The 18,057-nt window shown below is 39.9% G+C and overlaps 2 protein-coding genes and 1 pseudogene across 6 annotated transcripts in view; 2 read left to right on the top strand and 1 right to left on the bottom strand.

Moving 5' to 3' along the window:
• The window catches only part of LIN52 (lin-52 DREAM MuvB core complex component), a 74,695-nt gene extending 71,911 nt beyond the window's left edge, over positions 1–2,784 (bottom strand). Inside the window, exon 1 of one of the 5 annotated variants that reach the window (XM_015599566.2) lies at positions 2,391–2,784. In XM_015599566.2, the coding sequence (XP_015455052.1) occupies positions 2,391–2,421 (31 nt within the window). In that variant the 5' untranslated portion in view covers positions 2,422–2,784. The remainder of the gene's footprint in view (positions 1–2,390) is intronic. The other 4 variants (XM_015599565.2, XM_015599567.2, XM_025041970.1 and 1 more) reach the window with 4 other exon arrangements.
• A 109-nt stretch (positions 2,785–2,893) lies between these two features.
• The window catches only part of ALDH6A1 (aldehyde dehydrogenase 6 family member A1), an 18,555-nt gene continuing 3,391 nt past the window's right edge, over positions 2,894–18,057 (top strand). Inside the window, exons 1-10 of the mRNA XM_006925438.2 lie at positions 2,894–3,047; positions 9,395–9,454; positions 10,494–10,568; positions 10,732–10,893; positions 11,118–11,196; positions 11,611–11,913; positions 13,767–13,888; positions 15,235–15,424; positions 16,135–16,316; positions 17,790–17,969. Of these exons, the coding sequence (XP_006925500.1) occupies positions 3,000–3,047; positions 9,395–9,454; positions 10,494–10,568; positions 10,732–10,893; positions 11,118–11,196; positions 11,611–11,913; positions 13,767–13,888; positions 15,235–15,424; positions 16,135–16,316; positions 17,790–17,969 (1,401 nt within the window). The 5' untranslated portion in view covers positions 2,894–2,999. The remainder of the gene's footprint in view (positions 3,048–9,394; positions 9,455–10,493; positions 10,569–10,731; positions 10,894–11,117; positions 11,197–11,610; positions 11,914–13,766; positions 13,889–15,234; positions 15,425–16,134; positions 16,317–17,789; positions 17,970–18,057) is intronic.
• On the top strand, positions 16,724–16,853 carry LOC112473906 (annotated as a pseudogene).

Below are 18,057 nucleotides of genomic sequence, written 5' to 3'. Positions count from 1 at the left end.
AATATTCTAAGAGAATTTCCAATGGCATTCTAACTGGTAAAGAACTTACTTCAATAAATTCCCTTAACTAAAGCATCCAAAAATGGTAACCAAGAAAAGCTGTGTGTAACACAAAATGTCAATTTTCAAATTCCAAGGAATGTTACCAATGGGAAGCTCAACTGTAACAAAAATAAACTTATTGGGGCTAGGATCCAATAACCAACAAGGGTGGCCTTATGATACCACAGTCTGGGGCATAACTCAGATTATGCTGTGAGTCTTACTCTCACAAATTAATTAGATGGCTTTACTTGATTTCTATATTCTCCTTTTCAAAGAAGTCCCAGCAAATTATGCATTAAAAAGATAAATGAGTAAATTACCTAAACTTTTTCAAATCATTGTTATTTAAATTAAATTTTAAAGACAGAGACAGGTGGAACACTAAAAATAGAAATGAGAGAGCTAGGCAGTAGAATATTTTGGAATGAGATACTTATTTAGAAGCTGAATTTAAGTTCAAAGTGTTCAACTTGATTTTGTCAGATTGAAAATGAAGGTTACGTGGAGAAAGGCAAAACTCTGTAAAAGATGAGACTGAAAACTATTAAAAAGTTTTTTTAAGAGTACAAACAGAGTGACCATGGAGATGGCTAGATCAAAGAAAACATATGTTTACAATACTATTTCTGGCCAAAGAAAGGAAAAGAAATTAAGAGACAACAGGGATAAATCAAACAAAGGACATAGCTCTAAAATCTCCACAACTTATAAATCTAAAAATAACCTCATAATAAACTAAAATTTTTAATAGCAAATACTTCTGTCACCTGTCTGACTTTTTAAAATTGTGGTAAAATATACATAACATAAAATTTACATTAACTGTCTTTAAGTGTAAAGTTCAGTGGCATTATGTACATTCACAATGTTTTGTAACCATCATCACCATCCACATTCAGAACTTTTTCACCTTCCCAGACTGAAATCCTACCCATTAAACAAGCTGACTTTTTAAATGCTCCTTTTTTTTATTTTTCTTTCTGGCAAGAGAAGGTCATTTTAAAAAGAAAGCACCCAGCCAGGAGAATGTCTTTTGACTCTCAACATCCATAATTCCTTATACAGTCTGTACCTACATTCAAAAAAACTTAAGACTCATTAAACTTGATACTTAAGATTAAGTAACATATTATTTATGAATATATCTAATCATTCTTACAATAAATGTTCAATGAAAGCCTACTGCTTACTCTGAGATCCGACTATGAACAAGACAGACTTGGAGTTTGTAATCTAGTGTGAAAGGGGCAAAGTTAATAAATATGTTTACAAAGGTACCGAGATAGTGAACAATTGTGAAGAGGAGCAAATCCAGATACTGTGATCTAGGAAAGCCTCTCTGGGAGGCGACATCTAAAATGAGACCTGAAACTGCAAGTGTTTACATGCTTGATTAATCTTTTCCCCTCCCAAAGCACCTAGCGTCATGCCTTTCATATGGTAGGTAGTCAGTATAGCTTTCTTGGCCTCAATTTCCTCATTCCTGAAATGAACTTCCAAGATTCCTTCCAAAGACAAAATATGTTGATGTGGGGAGGGAAAACTACATATCAATGAAATGGACGTGGGGATGAGGACAGCAGAAGCAAAAATTAAGTTCAGAAATGACTGCAAGACCTTAACTCTCTGAAGCAGAATCCAGCGCAAAAGCATACAGATATACCAAAATCGCTTAGTTGCTATCTCAGATGACTTGCATCTTAGACAATACAGAAGCAGAAATTGTTCGTTCACTCAGCCTGAAGAAACAACACATACAGCTGGAGCATGGGAGGTTGAGGTGTGTGCTAGACTACAGTAAAGAGTTCAATTCTCATTTTCCTTGGGACTCTCACGGCGAGAGGCCGAAAAGGTCCCCCAGTTCTCTTGCTGCCAGAGCAACGGTACCAATCTGAGACAGGAGAGAATCATGTATCTCTTGCTCTTCAGTCTAAGGATTGAGGTCAGCCACCAATTGCAGCTAGGGTTTGAGAGAACAGTTCCAGATGATCAAAGATAAGAGCCTTCAATGGGGCGCCCCAGGAGCAAGCTACAGTAAGGGTCTTCCTTTTCCCCATCGGTATCTCCTTCTCGCCCTCAGCTTAACCCAAATGGGGCTAAGGGAGGGGCAGGGCCCGGGATGAGACCTTCGTGGGTGCCCTCCTCCCTACCCACTTGGTACACAGGAGAAACTGGGCACGTCCAGAGCCGCTGTGAAAAATCGGCCAGCTGAAGACACACCCGCATCTCAAGGAAGAGAAGTGGAAGGGAAAGGAGAGGAGCCAAAGAAAGAAGTGTAAGTTAGAGAGGCAGATGGAGAGCGGAGCAAAGGACGGTGCAGGTGAAAAATCTAAGTCGGTTCTTACCGTCAGTGGGAGACGCCATCTTCCAACCCATGTCACGTGACGTGGTCAACCGTCGGCGGGAAAGCTAGGACCCATAAGCCACGCCCCCAAAGAGAGACCCTATCCTCAACTCGCAGCCTTCTCGTTTCCCCGCCTCATAGGCGATCCTTGCCTAGCCCCGCCCCCAATGCTAGCCACACACACCTCTACCCTGGCGGCGACGGAGCGACTGCAAAATTCTTGGAGGGTTTTTATTTACTTTCCCCAGTGATGGGGTGGGGCCGCGGTCATCTTTGTAGCCAATCGGAGTTCCCGGTTAGGGGGCGTCTTCCCCGTGTGCTGAATATAGAGTACCCAAGTCAGGGGCGTCTTCCCTACCTCCGCCAACAGAATTTAACAAGATGGGAGAGGGGCGAGAGCTCTTTCACTTCTGACCAATCGCATATCCCTAAAGCTGGGAGTGAGGGGTGGGGTAAGAAGTTCTGGCGCGTGATTGGTTAGAGGAAATGGTCCTCTCCACCAATGAGAAGGTGCAGCAGGACAGAGGGGCGAGGTCTGGCAGTCGTAGTGCCTTTGGGGAATCACCCGCAGTAGAGGCACCGGGAGGCGGAGACTAGGGGGTCGAGAAGCATGGCGGCGGTAGTGGTGGCGTCGGCAGTGCGGGCTCGGATCCTGCAGGCGAGTGAAAGTGGCGCCGAGGGGTCGCGAAGCTAGAAATTGGGTCCCTTCCTTCCACTCTCTGAACCAACCCCTTCTTGGCAGACCCTCCTGTTCCCACTCGACCTGTGCGGCCCTGTCCCAGCCCCCTCACTCCGTATCCGTCGTCGTTGGTTCCGGTCCTGGACTATCACCCCTGGCCTCCCACCCCCGTCCTTTTACTCTTGAACCTCCCCTCATCCTGCTGTGGCCCCCTCTCCTCCAGCCCTATACCCCATTACTGATGTCACAACTCGCCCTCACCTCTCCTGGTCCGCCCACATTCTTTCTTTTTCACCTTTGCACCTGCTACCCCTCTCCCCAGAAACTCACCTCTGGTCACCTTTTTTAGAGCTCTTTCCCCTGCCTCGAGCGTCCAGATTGTTCCCCTCTCCCACCCTTTTTCACTGTCTATAATCCGAAGTAAAGGGAGGAGGAGGAGACACATGAGGGGCGAGGGTCAGTGAATGAACTTTGAATCTCCTAGGAGTGTACACTAGGTTTTCCCCCCAAAATAGTTATTTGCTGAGCTGTCTTCCTCAGCTATGGCTATTTGTATTTTCCACAGGCCATGGGGCTGTCCCCTTGCTTGCCATGACTTTCAGTTAAACTTAGCAAAGTTACAGTGTTCATGTTGGCAGTAAATAAGACACCAAATAAGGACACAGATTATGCTACCAGTCTGTTCCAAGCACATAAAAGGGACTAAACATCTCTAAAACAGGTGATAGAAAATAGGAGCCAAGAAGACAAGAAGTGCAAGTTCCAAGTTCCTGCCCCAAAGTCAGCTCTTAGTGGGCCAGCATATCCTCAACAGTGCCCATCAGGTGGATTGGGCACTGCAGAGAAGTCTGAAGCCAGTCTAAAGAGAGGCAAGAGCTCATGCCTGAGTCCTGTGATGTCTAACTCTGTTCATAGCTTTTCTTCTGTTGTTCACAGCTTAGCAAGGACTTAGAATATGAGGCAAGATTTACTGCAGGCAACATTGTTCAACCTGCAAGAAATATTGCCCTTTTACTCATTACGTCCACCCTGGGAACTTCTTCCTCTATGTTGCTGAACTTTTAGATAATAGTATATACCGGGTTTCAGTGAGTTCTACTGCAGAAACTTGTGCATTTTTAAGATTTTTAGCAGAGTCAGCAAAGGTTCATGTTTAAATATGCTGTTTGATGGGACAGTGTGGAGAGTGGATTGGAAGGGTTTGTTAGATCGTCTGGCTTCGCTCATATTTCTTGCTGTGATCCTACTTCTGTTTTTCTAGTACCTTGGTTTTTTTTCAATCATGGAGAAACAAAGTTTCCAGCCTATATTTTCCATTAGTAACTTCACTTGGAAATCTTTTACTGAAATTGACTTTTTTCCTTTGCCTCCTCTCCCTCCCTTCAATCACAACTAGTCATTGAGAGCTTTAGGAAGGTATTTTGTCTTTTGCATCAAGGAGAAGACTCTGCTTCATATGTACTTTATTTGGGAAACATATTTTCTGATTCTTTTGAAGAAACAGCTGAGTTGAACGGAAAAGAACTTAGCCAACCAATAGGTACTGTAATATGAAACTTCAATAGAGAGTAGTCTAGATTCTGACAGTCATGAATTTAGTAGACTATCAAACAGTGTGTTTTCAGTTATTTAAAGTACATCGTTAGCATATCTTCTCTGTTATGGTAGCTAGTAAAAGTTAGAACTTTTGTTCCTCATATTATTGCTGCCATTCAGTAAACCTGTCTTAGAGAGTCTCAGTGACTTGCATCATCGATGTAGTAGAAAGAGCACAGGCTTCAAAATCATACTTGGATTCTGTCCCAGCTCCATCATTGTATAGTTCCAAGAATATTTGTAAAGATTGGAATTAATGAATATAATGAAGTAAGTTACCCAACACTATGCTCTAAGGTCATTTAAGATCTCCCAACTCAGAACTGAATTCTGTCTTGGCATCCATCTCTATGTCAGGCTCTCTCCCCAGGCTTTGGGAAAGGAGAAGTAAATAAAATACTCATTGAAAGCTCCCTTATTGTAAAGCACTGATAAGTGCTAAGCAATAGGAGTACACAGGGTACTGCAGGAACAAACTAAACCTGTGCAGTTCAGGAAAAGCTTCTAAAAGGTCTTGGTCCTGGGCTTGAGTCTTGCAAGACTAGCAGGCCTTTAGCCAAGGGGAGAAGGGAGTTCCTGATAAACAGCAAGTACAAAATAAGCATCTAGAGAGTAAGAAGTTTGATGTGACTGAACATGGGATAGTTTCTTCAGCAACAGTGCCTGGGAAATGAAGAAAAGATAGGAGATCTAACCTGTCAACAACTATGTGATAATGTTTTATTATACCAATGCAGTGCCTTTTATGCCCTCTTGACAGCAGAGGCTGTGTGCAAGTGAAAAAATAAAACTAAGTGGCTAGAATGCTCAAGTTGGCTGATCCATGCATTTTTTTGCCTTGTAAGACAGTATATATGAAACAATATCAAGTGATTGCTTGGTGAGTTCTCATTCTTTCAGTCTACAAAATATTACTGAGTGCTTACTCTATTCCAGGAATGGTGCTAGGGGCTGAGAACACAACCATCTAGTGATCTAAGGGGAGAGAGACTTAATAATTAAACAAGCTATTATTCCATAATATGATAAGAGAAATAGAGGAATTCAGGTGTTTTTATGAACTCCACAATCAGGTACTTAGCACAGACCCTGAGATTGAGACTTAAAAACTTCCAAGTCTGCTACTTCTCTCATTCTGAGTTAACTTTGCTTCTCCTACTTCAGAGGAAACAGAAACAATCAAATATTCCTTTTTCTACTAGCAAACCTAGAAGACTGACCTGTACCTATACCCAAAATGATGGCTAAGTAGGGAGCAAAGGAGTAGGAGTGAGCCAAGCAAATGGGATGAAACAATTCCTGGCAAGAGGGAGCAGTACATGCAAGGGCAAAGAGAGCCAAAACATGTTCCAAATGGCTGGAGTATAGAGAGCAAGGAGGAAAGTGTTGACCTATGAAACTAGAGAAATAAAGATACTACGGAGAGTCTTCTAAGCAACATCAGATTAGTCTTTATCCCAAGGGCAGTGGAAAGCCATTGGAGGATTTTAAACAAGGGGGTGATCTGACCAGATTTGTGTTTTAGGAAGACCTTCTGGCTATGATGTGGAAACTAGATTCAGAAGGGTTAAGGCTGAAATCCAGATGAGAAACAATGACGGTATAGTGAGGGGAGGTGATGGCAGGAAGAGTAGAGAAAAAGGGGTGTAGTCAAAGACTTCTGAGGGAACAGATTGCTAGGACTTGTTTGATTCGCCGTAAAGAGAAAGGGAGGAGTGGGGTGACATTCAGGTTTCTGGTTGCACAACTAGGTGAGTAGCAATCCTGTTCACTGAAAGGTGGGTGTTTGAAAGCAGCACAGGTTGGTGGGGAGAAGATGAGGAGTTTGGCTTTTTCAGTGTATACCTAAACATGTCCAAGTAGAGATAAAATGAAGACACTTATCTTAAAAAGGAAGATTCTGGCTAAGGACACAGATTTGGGCATCATCAGGATCTAGATAATTAAGCCACAGAGTAGATGAAATTACCCGAGGAGAGTACGCAGAATGAGAAGGCCTAGGACCAGGCCTTGAGGAACTAACTCGAAGAGGCCAGGTAGAGGAGAATAAACCAGCAAAGAAGGTAGAGAAGTGACCCAAGAAATAGAAGATACTAGGGTATCACAGAAGACAAATGAAAAGGGGGTTCAGGAAGGAGGGCATGATTAACCATGTGTTATGTAAAATTTCTCAGGGCCAAGAGACCAAAGAAAGAGGCTGACAATTCCATATTTACATAAAGAGTTTATTAAGGGAATTTATATACAAGGCTTGTCTTGCCATGGATAACTTCCGTGCCACGTGGCAGGCACTAAGGGGTAATATAGGACAGGGCAGGATGAATGGGGGTACTGGGGTTTGAGATCCCCCAGAGAAGGGGAAAATGCTTTGCATGCTTATCTGCACAGGGCAGTGGCCTGCTCCAAGAACTAGCATATCGGGGGCATAGGGGCGGGTTCAGACAGTCTCTGAAGGGATTTTTGGGAAGCATTCTCTGTTCTGGTCAGGATCTAGCTGGCAGGTCTGGCAGATCTGGCAGGTCATGGAATAGTCTCTCCTCTATACCATGTCACCTCTACTGAGAGGTCAAGTACTACAAGAAGTCCATAGGGTGTAGGAAGTCACTGGTGTTTAGTCTTGAAGATTAGAGTAGATTGAACAGTTAGTGGGAGATGAGGAAATAAAGATAATTAGTATAGAGAACCCTTGCTTTTGGATGGAGAGAAGTTTAAGGTACAGAAAAGAAAGGATAATTGATGGAAGTGTCAGAGGCAGCAGGAAAGGTTGGCTTCAGAGCACAGGTGCAGAGATTAGCCTTAGATAGGAGGACAGACACCCCTTTAGTCAGTCCATAGATATTGATTGTGTACCTCTGTCTCCCAGTCACTTTGTCCTCACAGAGTTTGCTAGCTCCCTTCTCCATTATAGGAGGGAGGAAGGAAAAAAGGATGAGTATAACTGCAGGTCAGTTTTGTAGGTTTGCTTATAGGAAGTTGAGGACGTTCTCATCTGATGGTTTCTGTTTCCCCTGAAGTAGGAAAAATAAGGTCAGCTCCTAAGAGTAAGAGGGAAAGTAGCAAAGTAAGAAGTTTTAAAAGAATTGATAAGTTTTGAAACAGCGAGGAGTGAAAGCAAACAAGTATTTATAATAATAATATAATAATATTTAATGAACACCAACTATTTGCTAGCAGTTTTTCGTATTTGCAGTCTTGATCACAATAACTATGTAAAGTAGGTAAACAAGATAGATACAGTGCCTGCCTTCAAGAAACTTAGTCTTTTGGGTAACAGACAAATACCCAGGCAATTACAAAAGGGACAAAGAAACCTGATAGGGGAAGTATTGGCTGCTGTGGGAGTACAAAAAAGAGAGTACGTAATCTCGTCTGGGGCGGAGGGCAATCAGGCAATATAGCTGCCCAGTGGACCTTTCTTTTGTTTAGTAGATATTTATTAAATACCTACTATGTACCAGATTGGTATTGGGAGCATATCTGTAAGTAAGACACGATGGGCTCCTGGAGGGTTTTGGTGGTTTAAAATAGCTTTTGTGGGGCATGGACGAAGAAGCAGACTAGGCTTTTGTCTGCTGGTCCTTTGGACAGTGCCACAGGTGTAGTTCTTGCATTTTGTGCAGCTCTAAACTTTGGGTTAACATGGCCTCTCTTCAAACAAGATAATAGATTATTAGATTCAAGTCCCAAGTATTTCAGATGGCTTGCTTTGATTAGAATATTTCTTAAGTCAACTTCCATAGTATATATACAAACTATTTTTTAGAGAGTTATTTTATTACAACTGATCCCCCTCCTAATTTTCTAATTATATCCTATTAAATATTACCTACACAACGAAGTTTTTTCCTATAAGGTACATGAGGCATTTAAAAAATAGCTTATTGAAATAAAATTGGCATATACTGTATATATTTAAAATATACAATTGGGTAAGCTTTAATATTTGTATACACCTGTGAAATCATCATCACAATCAAGATATGAATAGATTCATACCTACTCCTCTCTACCTCCTCCATCATCTTTAGGCAAACACTGATCTCCTTTCTGATACTACAGATTAGTTTACATTTTTTAGTTTTATATAAATGAAATCATACAGTATGTACTCTTTTTGTCTTACTCAATATAATTATTATATATGTATATAATAATACATTTATTATATATATGAATATTATAATAATAGAATGTATATAATAATACATTCTTTTTTATTCTGAGTAGTTTTCCAGTGTATGGATATACCACATTAGTTTCCCTATTTACCTATACAGTGGTGGACATTTGTTTTTTTTTCTAAATTTTGGGTTATTACAAAATATATTTGTGTTTGTATGGGAGTAGTAAACTTACATTTGATACTTGGTTATGTACTACCTTATATTCAACACCTATTGTGTTAGATACCATGCCGAATGTTTTCATATTGTCAGATTTATGGTGACTGCATTTTCCAGACCAAAAATTAGGAAAATATGGACTAATGACAAAAAAAAATTTTAAATCAGGACTGCCCTGGAAATTGAGAACATGATGATTATGGTTTATAGTCTCATGTCTTTTCTCTTTAGACTATATGATCCTTCAGAAAAACATCAAGTCCTTTTTCATATATCCACAGTAATATTAAGCATATAGTATAATGTTAAGCATACAGTAGCCATTCACTAAGTTTTTAATAATTTTCTGCTTTTGTTCATCAAAATAATAATTCTTTTACCTCACAGGTTTCTTCCAAGTTAAACTCCACTTGGTATTCAGCATCTTCCTTCTCTTCTTCTTCAGTGGTGAGTTTATTTGGCACTAAAGGTTGACTTTTAAGAAGAAATCTAGGGTAATTTTTGAGTATTCCCATTTATATTCTTTATGTAATTGTGATCAGAGTGCATGTGAAACTTTGTATCTTGATCTTCTTAATTTAATATTATATCTATTGTATTGTAAGCATTTTCAGTATTACAAGATGGTCTTTATATGTGGTTATGATTTTAATGGCCGCATAGTATTTCATCAAGTAGATATAACCTGAGTTAACTACTAATTTCCTATATAACATTTAGATTGCTTCAGTTTTTCAGTATTATTAAACAAACATTTATTTTTAGTTTTTTTCTTCTTTTAGATTATTTCTCTTCTGAAATAAGATTACTGTGTCAAAAGATAGAAACATTTTTTGGCTTCTGGAAATTTAGTTGACCCTGCCAGATAGTTTATTCTTGACAACTTTAGAGCTGTTTTTACAGGCCTTCTGTCTTGTCAGCCATTTGCAGTACCTAAAATCTAATAAATAAGGACTGGTGCTCAAAATCCTTTATGTATAGAAGCATGCACACATTGTAACACAGTAGTCCTTTATCTTTTTGTTCCACAGACCCCTTTGAAAATTTAATGAAAATAAGCTTCTTCTCAAAAAAATTCACATAGATAAAAACATTAAAAAATTTTTTTGACCATAAAGGTAAGACATCATCATGGTAATGTGACAGAAAGTCAGCTGGGCTGACAAGTTACAGTAGCTAATATTTGTTAACACAAAGTCTGTGACATTTTTTAGAATAAGCTTTACAAGTGACATGTGTTTACTCATGAAGTTTCACTGTGTAATTAGCTGGGAATTTCCCATTTTCAGAGAGGTCATAGTATTTGAGAGGCTCTGCGACATATTAACAAACAGTATAAACAAATATATTGTGTATCTTTTATCTAATGGTAACATTTCTAGAGAGCAGTAGATTCAGTTATCGAATGGAATTCTTTCTTTGTGAAAGGAAAAGAAAATTAAGGCAATGAACTAATACAAAGTTTTGTGTTATTTTTTCCCCCCAGCCAACTATAAAGCTCTTCATTGATGGGAAATTTGTTGAATCCAAAAGTGACAAATGGATTGACATCCACAACCCAGTAAGCAAAGCTGCTTAAACTGACTAGCCTAGAATTCTGGGCACATGGTGGGAAAATGGGGACCTGGTTGACTATTGTGAAGCACACAGTGCTGCCTTTGTGACTAGATGAAAAACAGAGGTGGGGCAGGGGCAAAGAATGATGTGCTGCTTTTTCCCATCAGGCCACCAATGAGGTTATTGGTCGGGTCCCTCAGGCCACCAAAGCTGAAATGGATGCAGCTGTTGCTTCCTGCAAACGTGCTTTTCCCACATGGGCAGACACTTCAGTATTAAGCCGTCAGCAGGTCCTGCTCCGCTATCAACAACTTATTAAAGAAAACTTGGTAAGAAATCTGAATGGTATCATTTTCCAAACTGTTGCTTAGGGATACTTGTCACATTCACAGAGGCCCTTTCAGCTGCATTCCCTCACTCTACAATCCAGAGAGACATAGATCATGGCTCTCTGCCTTATACTGCTTCTCCCCTGTTTTCTTCTTCTTTGGCTGCCTGAGAACTAAAAGGAGGCACACCCTTGCATTGGTTTCTATTTGTGTTTTCTTCCTAGAAAGAAATTGCCAGGTTAATCACACTGGAACAAGGGAAGACCCTAGCTGATGCTGAAGGAGATGTGTTTCGAGGCCTTCGTAAGCTGGGAGTCCTTCATGGGGAGTTTCAGGGACTTTTGGGAAGGAGCAAAGGAAGATGGGAGGCAAAGATCTCAGAAAGAGGGATTGCTTCTTTTATGTAGATTTTGTTATCCCATGATATCTTTTTTAATGTTTGTGGAAAATGGCAATACTTCTCAGTGATCTATGAAATTGGTTTACTTTATTGTTTTACTCAAATGATCTTCCAGTAGGTATGTGCATTTCACTTCCCTTTTCCCATTTAGAGAATCTCATTTTGCATACCTCCTTCACATGGAAGGGCAAGTCAGTGTATCTTTCCTCTGTCATTGGCCTGAGCCATTCTCTGTCCTCAGAGCTGATTAGAGCATGACAAAGCTAAATAGTGCACAATGTGGGCAGCTCATGGCCTGACTACTTCTTCTCTTGCAGAGGTGGTTGAGCATGCCTGTAGTGTGACATCCCTCATGCTGGGAGAGACCATGCCATCCATCACCAAAGACATGGACCTTTATTCCTACCGTCTGCCTCTAGGGGTGTGTGCAGGCATTGCTCCATTCAATTTTCCTGCTATGATCCCCCTTTGGATGTTTCCCATGGCCATGGTGTGTGGAAATACCTTCTTAATGAAACCATCAGAGCGAGTCCCTGGAGCAACTATGCTTCTTGCTAAGTTGCTCCAGGACTCTGGTGCCCCTGTTGGAACACTGAATATCATCCACGGACAACATGAAGGTAACTGCCCTTCAGTACATGGCACTTAATCTGGCTTCCAAAAAATCAAGGTGTTGAGTGGTGATGGGGTGTTTTAGAATGAAAAACCTAGGAAGGAAGGGGTTTACTAACAGTAACCACCATGAAGGAAATGTTTGTTGACTGTTTTGCCATCTCTGTGTCCTATGGTGAGTAACTAGGGAGTAGCAGTCCTTGCCTTACAGAATATATGGGGACAAAGAAATATGGATTAGAGCAAGACACAGATAAGATTAAAAAGAAAGTTTTTACTTCAGTATTGAGAGAATTTATGAGGATATTTAACTCAGAATTTATAGACTTCAGAAAGGCTATAAATTCTATATAAGTCTATATAACAATAGCTAGTACTTAAAAAGTCCTTATGTTTCAGGCATTGTTCTTATGCTTTTCATATGTTATCTCATTTAATCTTTACAACAGCCCTTTGATGTAAGCACTATTATTTTTCCTTTTTACAGATGAGAAAATTGAGGCATAATGAAATTAAGTAATTTGCCCAAAGTCACACTGCTAGAAACAATTGAAGCCAAGCTGTGTGTACCTGGGAAGGCTGACTCTAGATTTTACTTTTAAATACAGTCATGAGCCACACAACGATGTTTCGGTCAACAGCAGACCACAAATATGACAGTGATCTCAAAAGATTATAATGGAGCTGAAAAATTCCTATTGCCTAGTTGCATCACAGCCATTGTAATGTTATAGTGTAACACATTACTCATGTGTTTGTAGTGATGCTGGTGTAAACAAACCTACTGTACTGCCAGTTGTATAAAAGTATAGCACATAAAATTATGTACAGTATGTAATACTTGATAATCATAATAAATGACTAACTGGCTTATGTATTTACTACACTATACTTTTTATTGTTATTTTAGATTGTATTCTTCCTTCTTAACAAAGAAGTTTGCTATAAAACAGTATACTATGTTATGCTAACAGCAGCCTCATGCATCTCGTGTTTACTGCACCTCTTGATTGCATCATTTTGTCTTGTGTTTAATAGCATGTAGTTTTGTATAGAAACATACCGTATAGGCTTGTAGCCTAGGAGCAATTGGCTATACCAGGGGTCCCCATCCCCCAGACCGTGGACCAGTACCGACTGGTCCATGCCCTGTTAGGAAGGAACCAGGCCACACAGCAGGAAGTGAGCGGTGGGCCAGTGAGTGAAGCTTCATCTGTATTTGCAGCCGCTCCCCAGCACTAGCATCACTGCCTCAGCTCCACCTCAGATCATCAGGCATTAGATTCTCATAGGAGCACCTGTTCCTGCTGCCAAAAAGGTTGGGGACTGCAGGGCTATACCATATAGCCTCAGCATGTGGTAGGCTATACCATCTAGGTTTGTGTAAGTGCACTCTATGATGTTTGCCCAACGACAAGATTGCCTAATGATAAATTTCTCAGAATGTGTCCCTGTTTTAAGCATCATATGACTGTACTATGTTATATTATCTCTCACATGAGGACACAGTAGTATCTGAGAGTCCTGGTATATGGTTACAGTTGAGGAAATATCACATTCTTAAAGGACAAAAGAAGTGTTGAGTATTGAAGGGCTGTTATTTTGGAGGAAAATAGGAATTGTAGCCTTTGGAATTAGAAGTGGAAATTGTGGAATATCAAATGGGAAAAATAATGAAAGAGGCTAAATAGAATTTGTAGTTTAAAGAATTAAAAGAACAAGGAAAGACAGAACTAATTCTAGGGTAGAAACAAAAATATGAAAACTTTTTCATAGCAGTGGGAAAAGGAGAAATTTGCCATGTTGAGAGGGCCATAGCCATTTGTTCCTTTGCGGTGATCATTTATTTTTCTTCCTAAAGCTGTTAACTTTATTTGCGATCATCCGGATATCAAAGCAATCAGCTTTGTGGGATCCAACCAGGCAGGAGAGTACATCTTCGAGAGAGGGTCAAGACATGGCAAGAGAGTTCAAGCCAATATGGTGACTTCTTATTCCTTTTTTGGCCCCTGCTCAAACTCTGTTATATATAGTTAAATTACCTAAAACAGCCCATCAGCAGAGGGGCAACTCATCCACTCTAATGCCAGTGTTTCTTTATCCCTATTTCATCTGAAATATCTTTTCCTTTAACAATGAACCTTATGATGAGTTTTATTCTGTCACTTTAATTACCTTTATCTTATACAATGAATCTTGGTATCGAAGGGCACATTTCTCCCTGAGAATGTCGTTCAGATTTTTTGGGCTTTAGCAGTAACAAATTCTGGTTCTGGCCCTGCTTCCCTCGTATCATGCTTTTCTAGCCCTTCATCCTTCTTTCTTTTGAGGGGTATCCTAACTATTAATGTCAAAATATGATCTTCCCTAAGAGTCCAAGGCTGTTTAAGGCACTGGAAACAGCCCAATATCCCCATATGAGATGCGTGGTTTGGTTGGCCGCATAGTTTTGCTGTTCTCTTACTAGCCCCTTGTCTTATACTTAGCAGTTCTTTGGTACTAAAATACAATTGCTACTTTCTCACCCTTTAGCTAATGTTCATAAAGGATAACCACCTATGCACAAGGGAGACTTTATGATATGCCCACTTATTTCTTGTCATGGCCGAATGTGCTTTGGCCAGTTTGACTTAAGTCCTAACCAGCTCATCATGAATTTATTGAGTGAATTCTGTGTCTAACAGTATACTATGTGTAATGGGATAAAATTAAGTTAGCTGACATGGTACTTATTTATCCATGCACTCAACTATAGTTGTATCTGGAAATGTGTGTGGAAATGACCATATGTTATCATACATAGAAGTTCATAAGGCTATATATCTAGAAGCAAGTCAGTCTGGGGAAGCTTTTTCCAGAAACTCTTTATCAGGAGAGGTCTACCTCTTATTTTGCCTTTTTACTGGCCACTGGCATTATTACTGGCAGCTCTTTATTTATACTGCTCTTCATGTAACTGGAAACCCCAGCAGATAACAAATTCTTTCCTATCTAACCGAGGAAAGAGAAGGGAGTTCTTGGTTCCTGGATGCAGTGTTTAGCTTGTCAGTTTGATGTAATGTGATGATTGAGGCTCTTTGTTTGTTTTGATCTAAATAAACATATCAGCTTATTAGATGAGCAAGTGAAAAAAAGTAACCTGGACACTTGTTCAATGTTACCAAGACTTTAGCAGTATGGAGATAATAAGTTTATCCTCAGAGTAACAAAGGATAAATTCTCTAATCCTTACCTTAAATTCTCATTTGAAATTTCAAATTCTTTGCCTGATTTCTCAGCCTAATCGTATTTTGCCAAGGAAGATTCATGTACTTTCTGTATTTCCTCAGGGAGCCAAAAATCATGGGGTAGTCATGCCAGATGCCAATAAAGAAAATACCCTGAACCAGGTGGTCGGGGCAGCATTTGGAGCTGCTGGTCAGCGCTGCATGGCTCTTTCAACAGCCATCCTTGTGGGGGAAGCTAAGAAGTGGCTGCCAGAGCTGGTGGAGCGTGCCAAAAGCCTGAGAGTCAATGCAGGTAATTGGTTATCTGCTTCGCTCCTTTAGACTTTGCATCAAAGGCACTAAGCTCTTGGTTTTAGCATTGCTCTTGGCCAGTGGAAGCAATCATGTCTGCCCTTACTGAAGCAGGGCCTGGTTTGGAACCCCTTAGTAGAGGCCTCAAGCGTCCCCAGCCTCACCTTTCCTTCCCCTATAGCTTAACAATAGATTATCCCCTGCGGCTTGATCCAGAGCTTGGAACATCCTCTGACTTGCCCTGAAATTTATGATTAATGCCTTTATGCTTACTGATCACAATCCTCTAGCATTCTTTCCAGACTACTCCCATCTTTGTCCCTGAGTCGCTAATGCCACCAGAGGACCATATTGCTGGAGGAACAGCTCCATGAAGCATAACAGACCCCCTGGAATCATCACATAGCCACTGGATTAATGACTAGATTATCCTTTAAATACCGTAAGCCAGACTGAGAAGGCAAGGCAGTTTTCCAAGGTGTTAACCTGCTGCCTTCTCAGATTACTGGTGCTCTGACAGTAAACGCTTATTCTAAAAAGCCCAACTCCTGTGTTGATCTATTGAGGTCTATTGGCTGAGCCCCGGACTCAGTTGCCCTCTGGTTATATTACTGTTGCCTCTTTGTACTGTAGTTGTCATTTGGATTCATCTTTAGTTGGCAATCAGAATTTATGTTAACGAGTCTTCAACACTTCTGTGTTATTTTACAGGAGACCAGCCTGGAGCTGATCTGGGCCCTCTGATCACCCCCCAGGCTAAAGAGCGAGTCTGTAATCTAATTGATAGTGGAACAAAGGAAGGAGCCTCCATTCTTCTTGATGGTCGAAAAATTAAAGTCAAAGGCTATGAAAATGGCAACTTTGTTGGACCAACCATCATTTCTAATGTTAAGGTGAACAACTCTGGATTATTTTGTTCACAAATATGAGAGCTGAAGGCCCTTTGGAGGCTATGGAATCTCATCTCTCCAATTTATAAATGAAGAGCATTTAATAACTGGGGACCTCATCTCTTGCCAAGATTACTCAGTTATTTCATCTAGAATCTGAATGAACCTCCCTTCTCATCCCCAATCTCTTTCCACTCTACTAGCAGCCAGGAAACTTTCCATAAAGGGCTAGATAGTAAAATTTTTTGGCTTTGCAGGGATATATATTCTCTGTCACAACTACTCAACTCTTGACATCTTAGTGTGAAAGCAGCCATTAACATTGTGTGGCTATGTTCCAATAAAACTTTATGGAAAATGAAATTTTAACTTTACATTCCATGATTGATTTTTTTTCAGCCTTTATGTAGAGCTTTGCATAGTGGCAGTATGACAGCCAATGAGGTTTATCTGAGGCACAATTATTGCTAATTGAAAAAATATAGAAATTATCCCTAACTTGTTGGCTGTACAAAAACAAGCACATTTGGCCCACAGGCCATATTTTGCCAACCCCTCTCTTACATTATACTTGTTACTTATTTCTTTAATTTTTTTCTTCCCACTCCTCCTTGCTGCCTAGCTCATAGTTACTGCAGTGTCTCCGTCAACATATCAGCCACCCAGTATTTATTAAGTATCTACTCTCTGTCCTAAATTTATCTGCATCTTCACCAGAAAGTGACGAAAGAAAAAGAATCGATTTGTCAATTTTTATTTATCAAAACTCTACAAGTCTCTCAACTAAAATTAATGAGTAAATTGAGGTTAGGAGGCTTTCTTTGAAATACATATGTCCCCACCAATCCTACTATAATCCTGAATAATTGTTAAATGTAAATGTAGCAGAAATTGTGGAATTTCTTGCTTCAAAACCATAGAGGAAAAATCCACCTATCAGCAGTAAGCACAGCTGACTAGCAGCAGTGGTGAAGGATATTTTGATTGTTTAATGTGACCTGATATCAAAATATAAAGTACAGACTCATTGGAAGGCAAAGGAGTAAATGAGAATGGATTGTTCAGTTACAGAAAACTTAGCACAGGGTTTCTTTAAACAAAAATTCTCCTGTGGTGTTTTTAATATATATCTGATTTATAAAAAAATGATTTTTCATGTAACTTTTCAGTAACATAACAATTGTATAAACCAGTTATATAAGTATAAAAGAGGAAGCTAGTGATGGTTCATGAGACCTAAAAATACAGTGCTTAAAGGAAAGGAATGTAGTTGTACTTAATAGGAATTTCAAGTTGTTTATATGATTGGTAGCTTGGAAGATGGAATACAGCAAGAAAGCACTTTTTAAAAAATAGGTGGTTTAAAATGAAAAGAGATTACTAACATGAAAGCCATCCATGTAAACAGTGGGTAATACAGTACCAAATAAGCATAAAATACTGACTTTTTTTTCCTGGATGCATCACTCCTGGCAGCCAAATATGACCTGTTACAAAGAAGAGATTTTTGGTCCAGTTCTTGTGGTTCTGGAGACAGACACTTTGGATGAAGCCATCAAGATTGTAAATGACAATCCATATGGAAATGGAACTGCCATCTTTACCACCAATGGAGCCACTGCTCGGAAATATTCCCACTTGGTGGATGTTGGACAGGTTTGTGAACAAAGTTTTAGGAAGTTCTTGTAGTCATTTACTGTTAACTATCTAGGGGAGACGGTAAAGAGTAATCAGTTGCTGCCCC

The sequence above is a fragment of the Pteropus alecto genome, unplaced genomic scaffold (assembly GCF_000325575.1).
Source record: "Pteropus alecto unplaced genomic scaffold, ASM32557v1 scaffold8, whole genome shotgun sequence".
Taxonomy (NCBI): Eukaryota; Metazoa; Chordata; class Mammalia; order Chiroptera; family Pteropodidae; genus Pteropus; species Pteropus alecto.
This window is presented reverse-complemented; position numbering and strand designations above follow the sequence as displayed.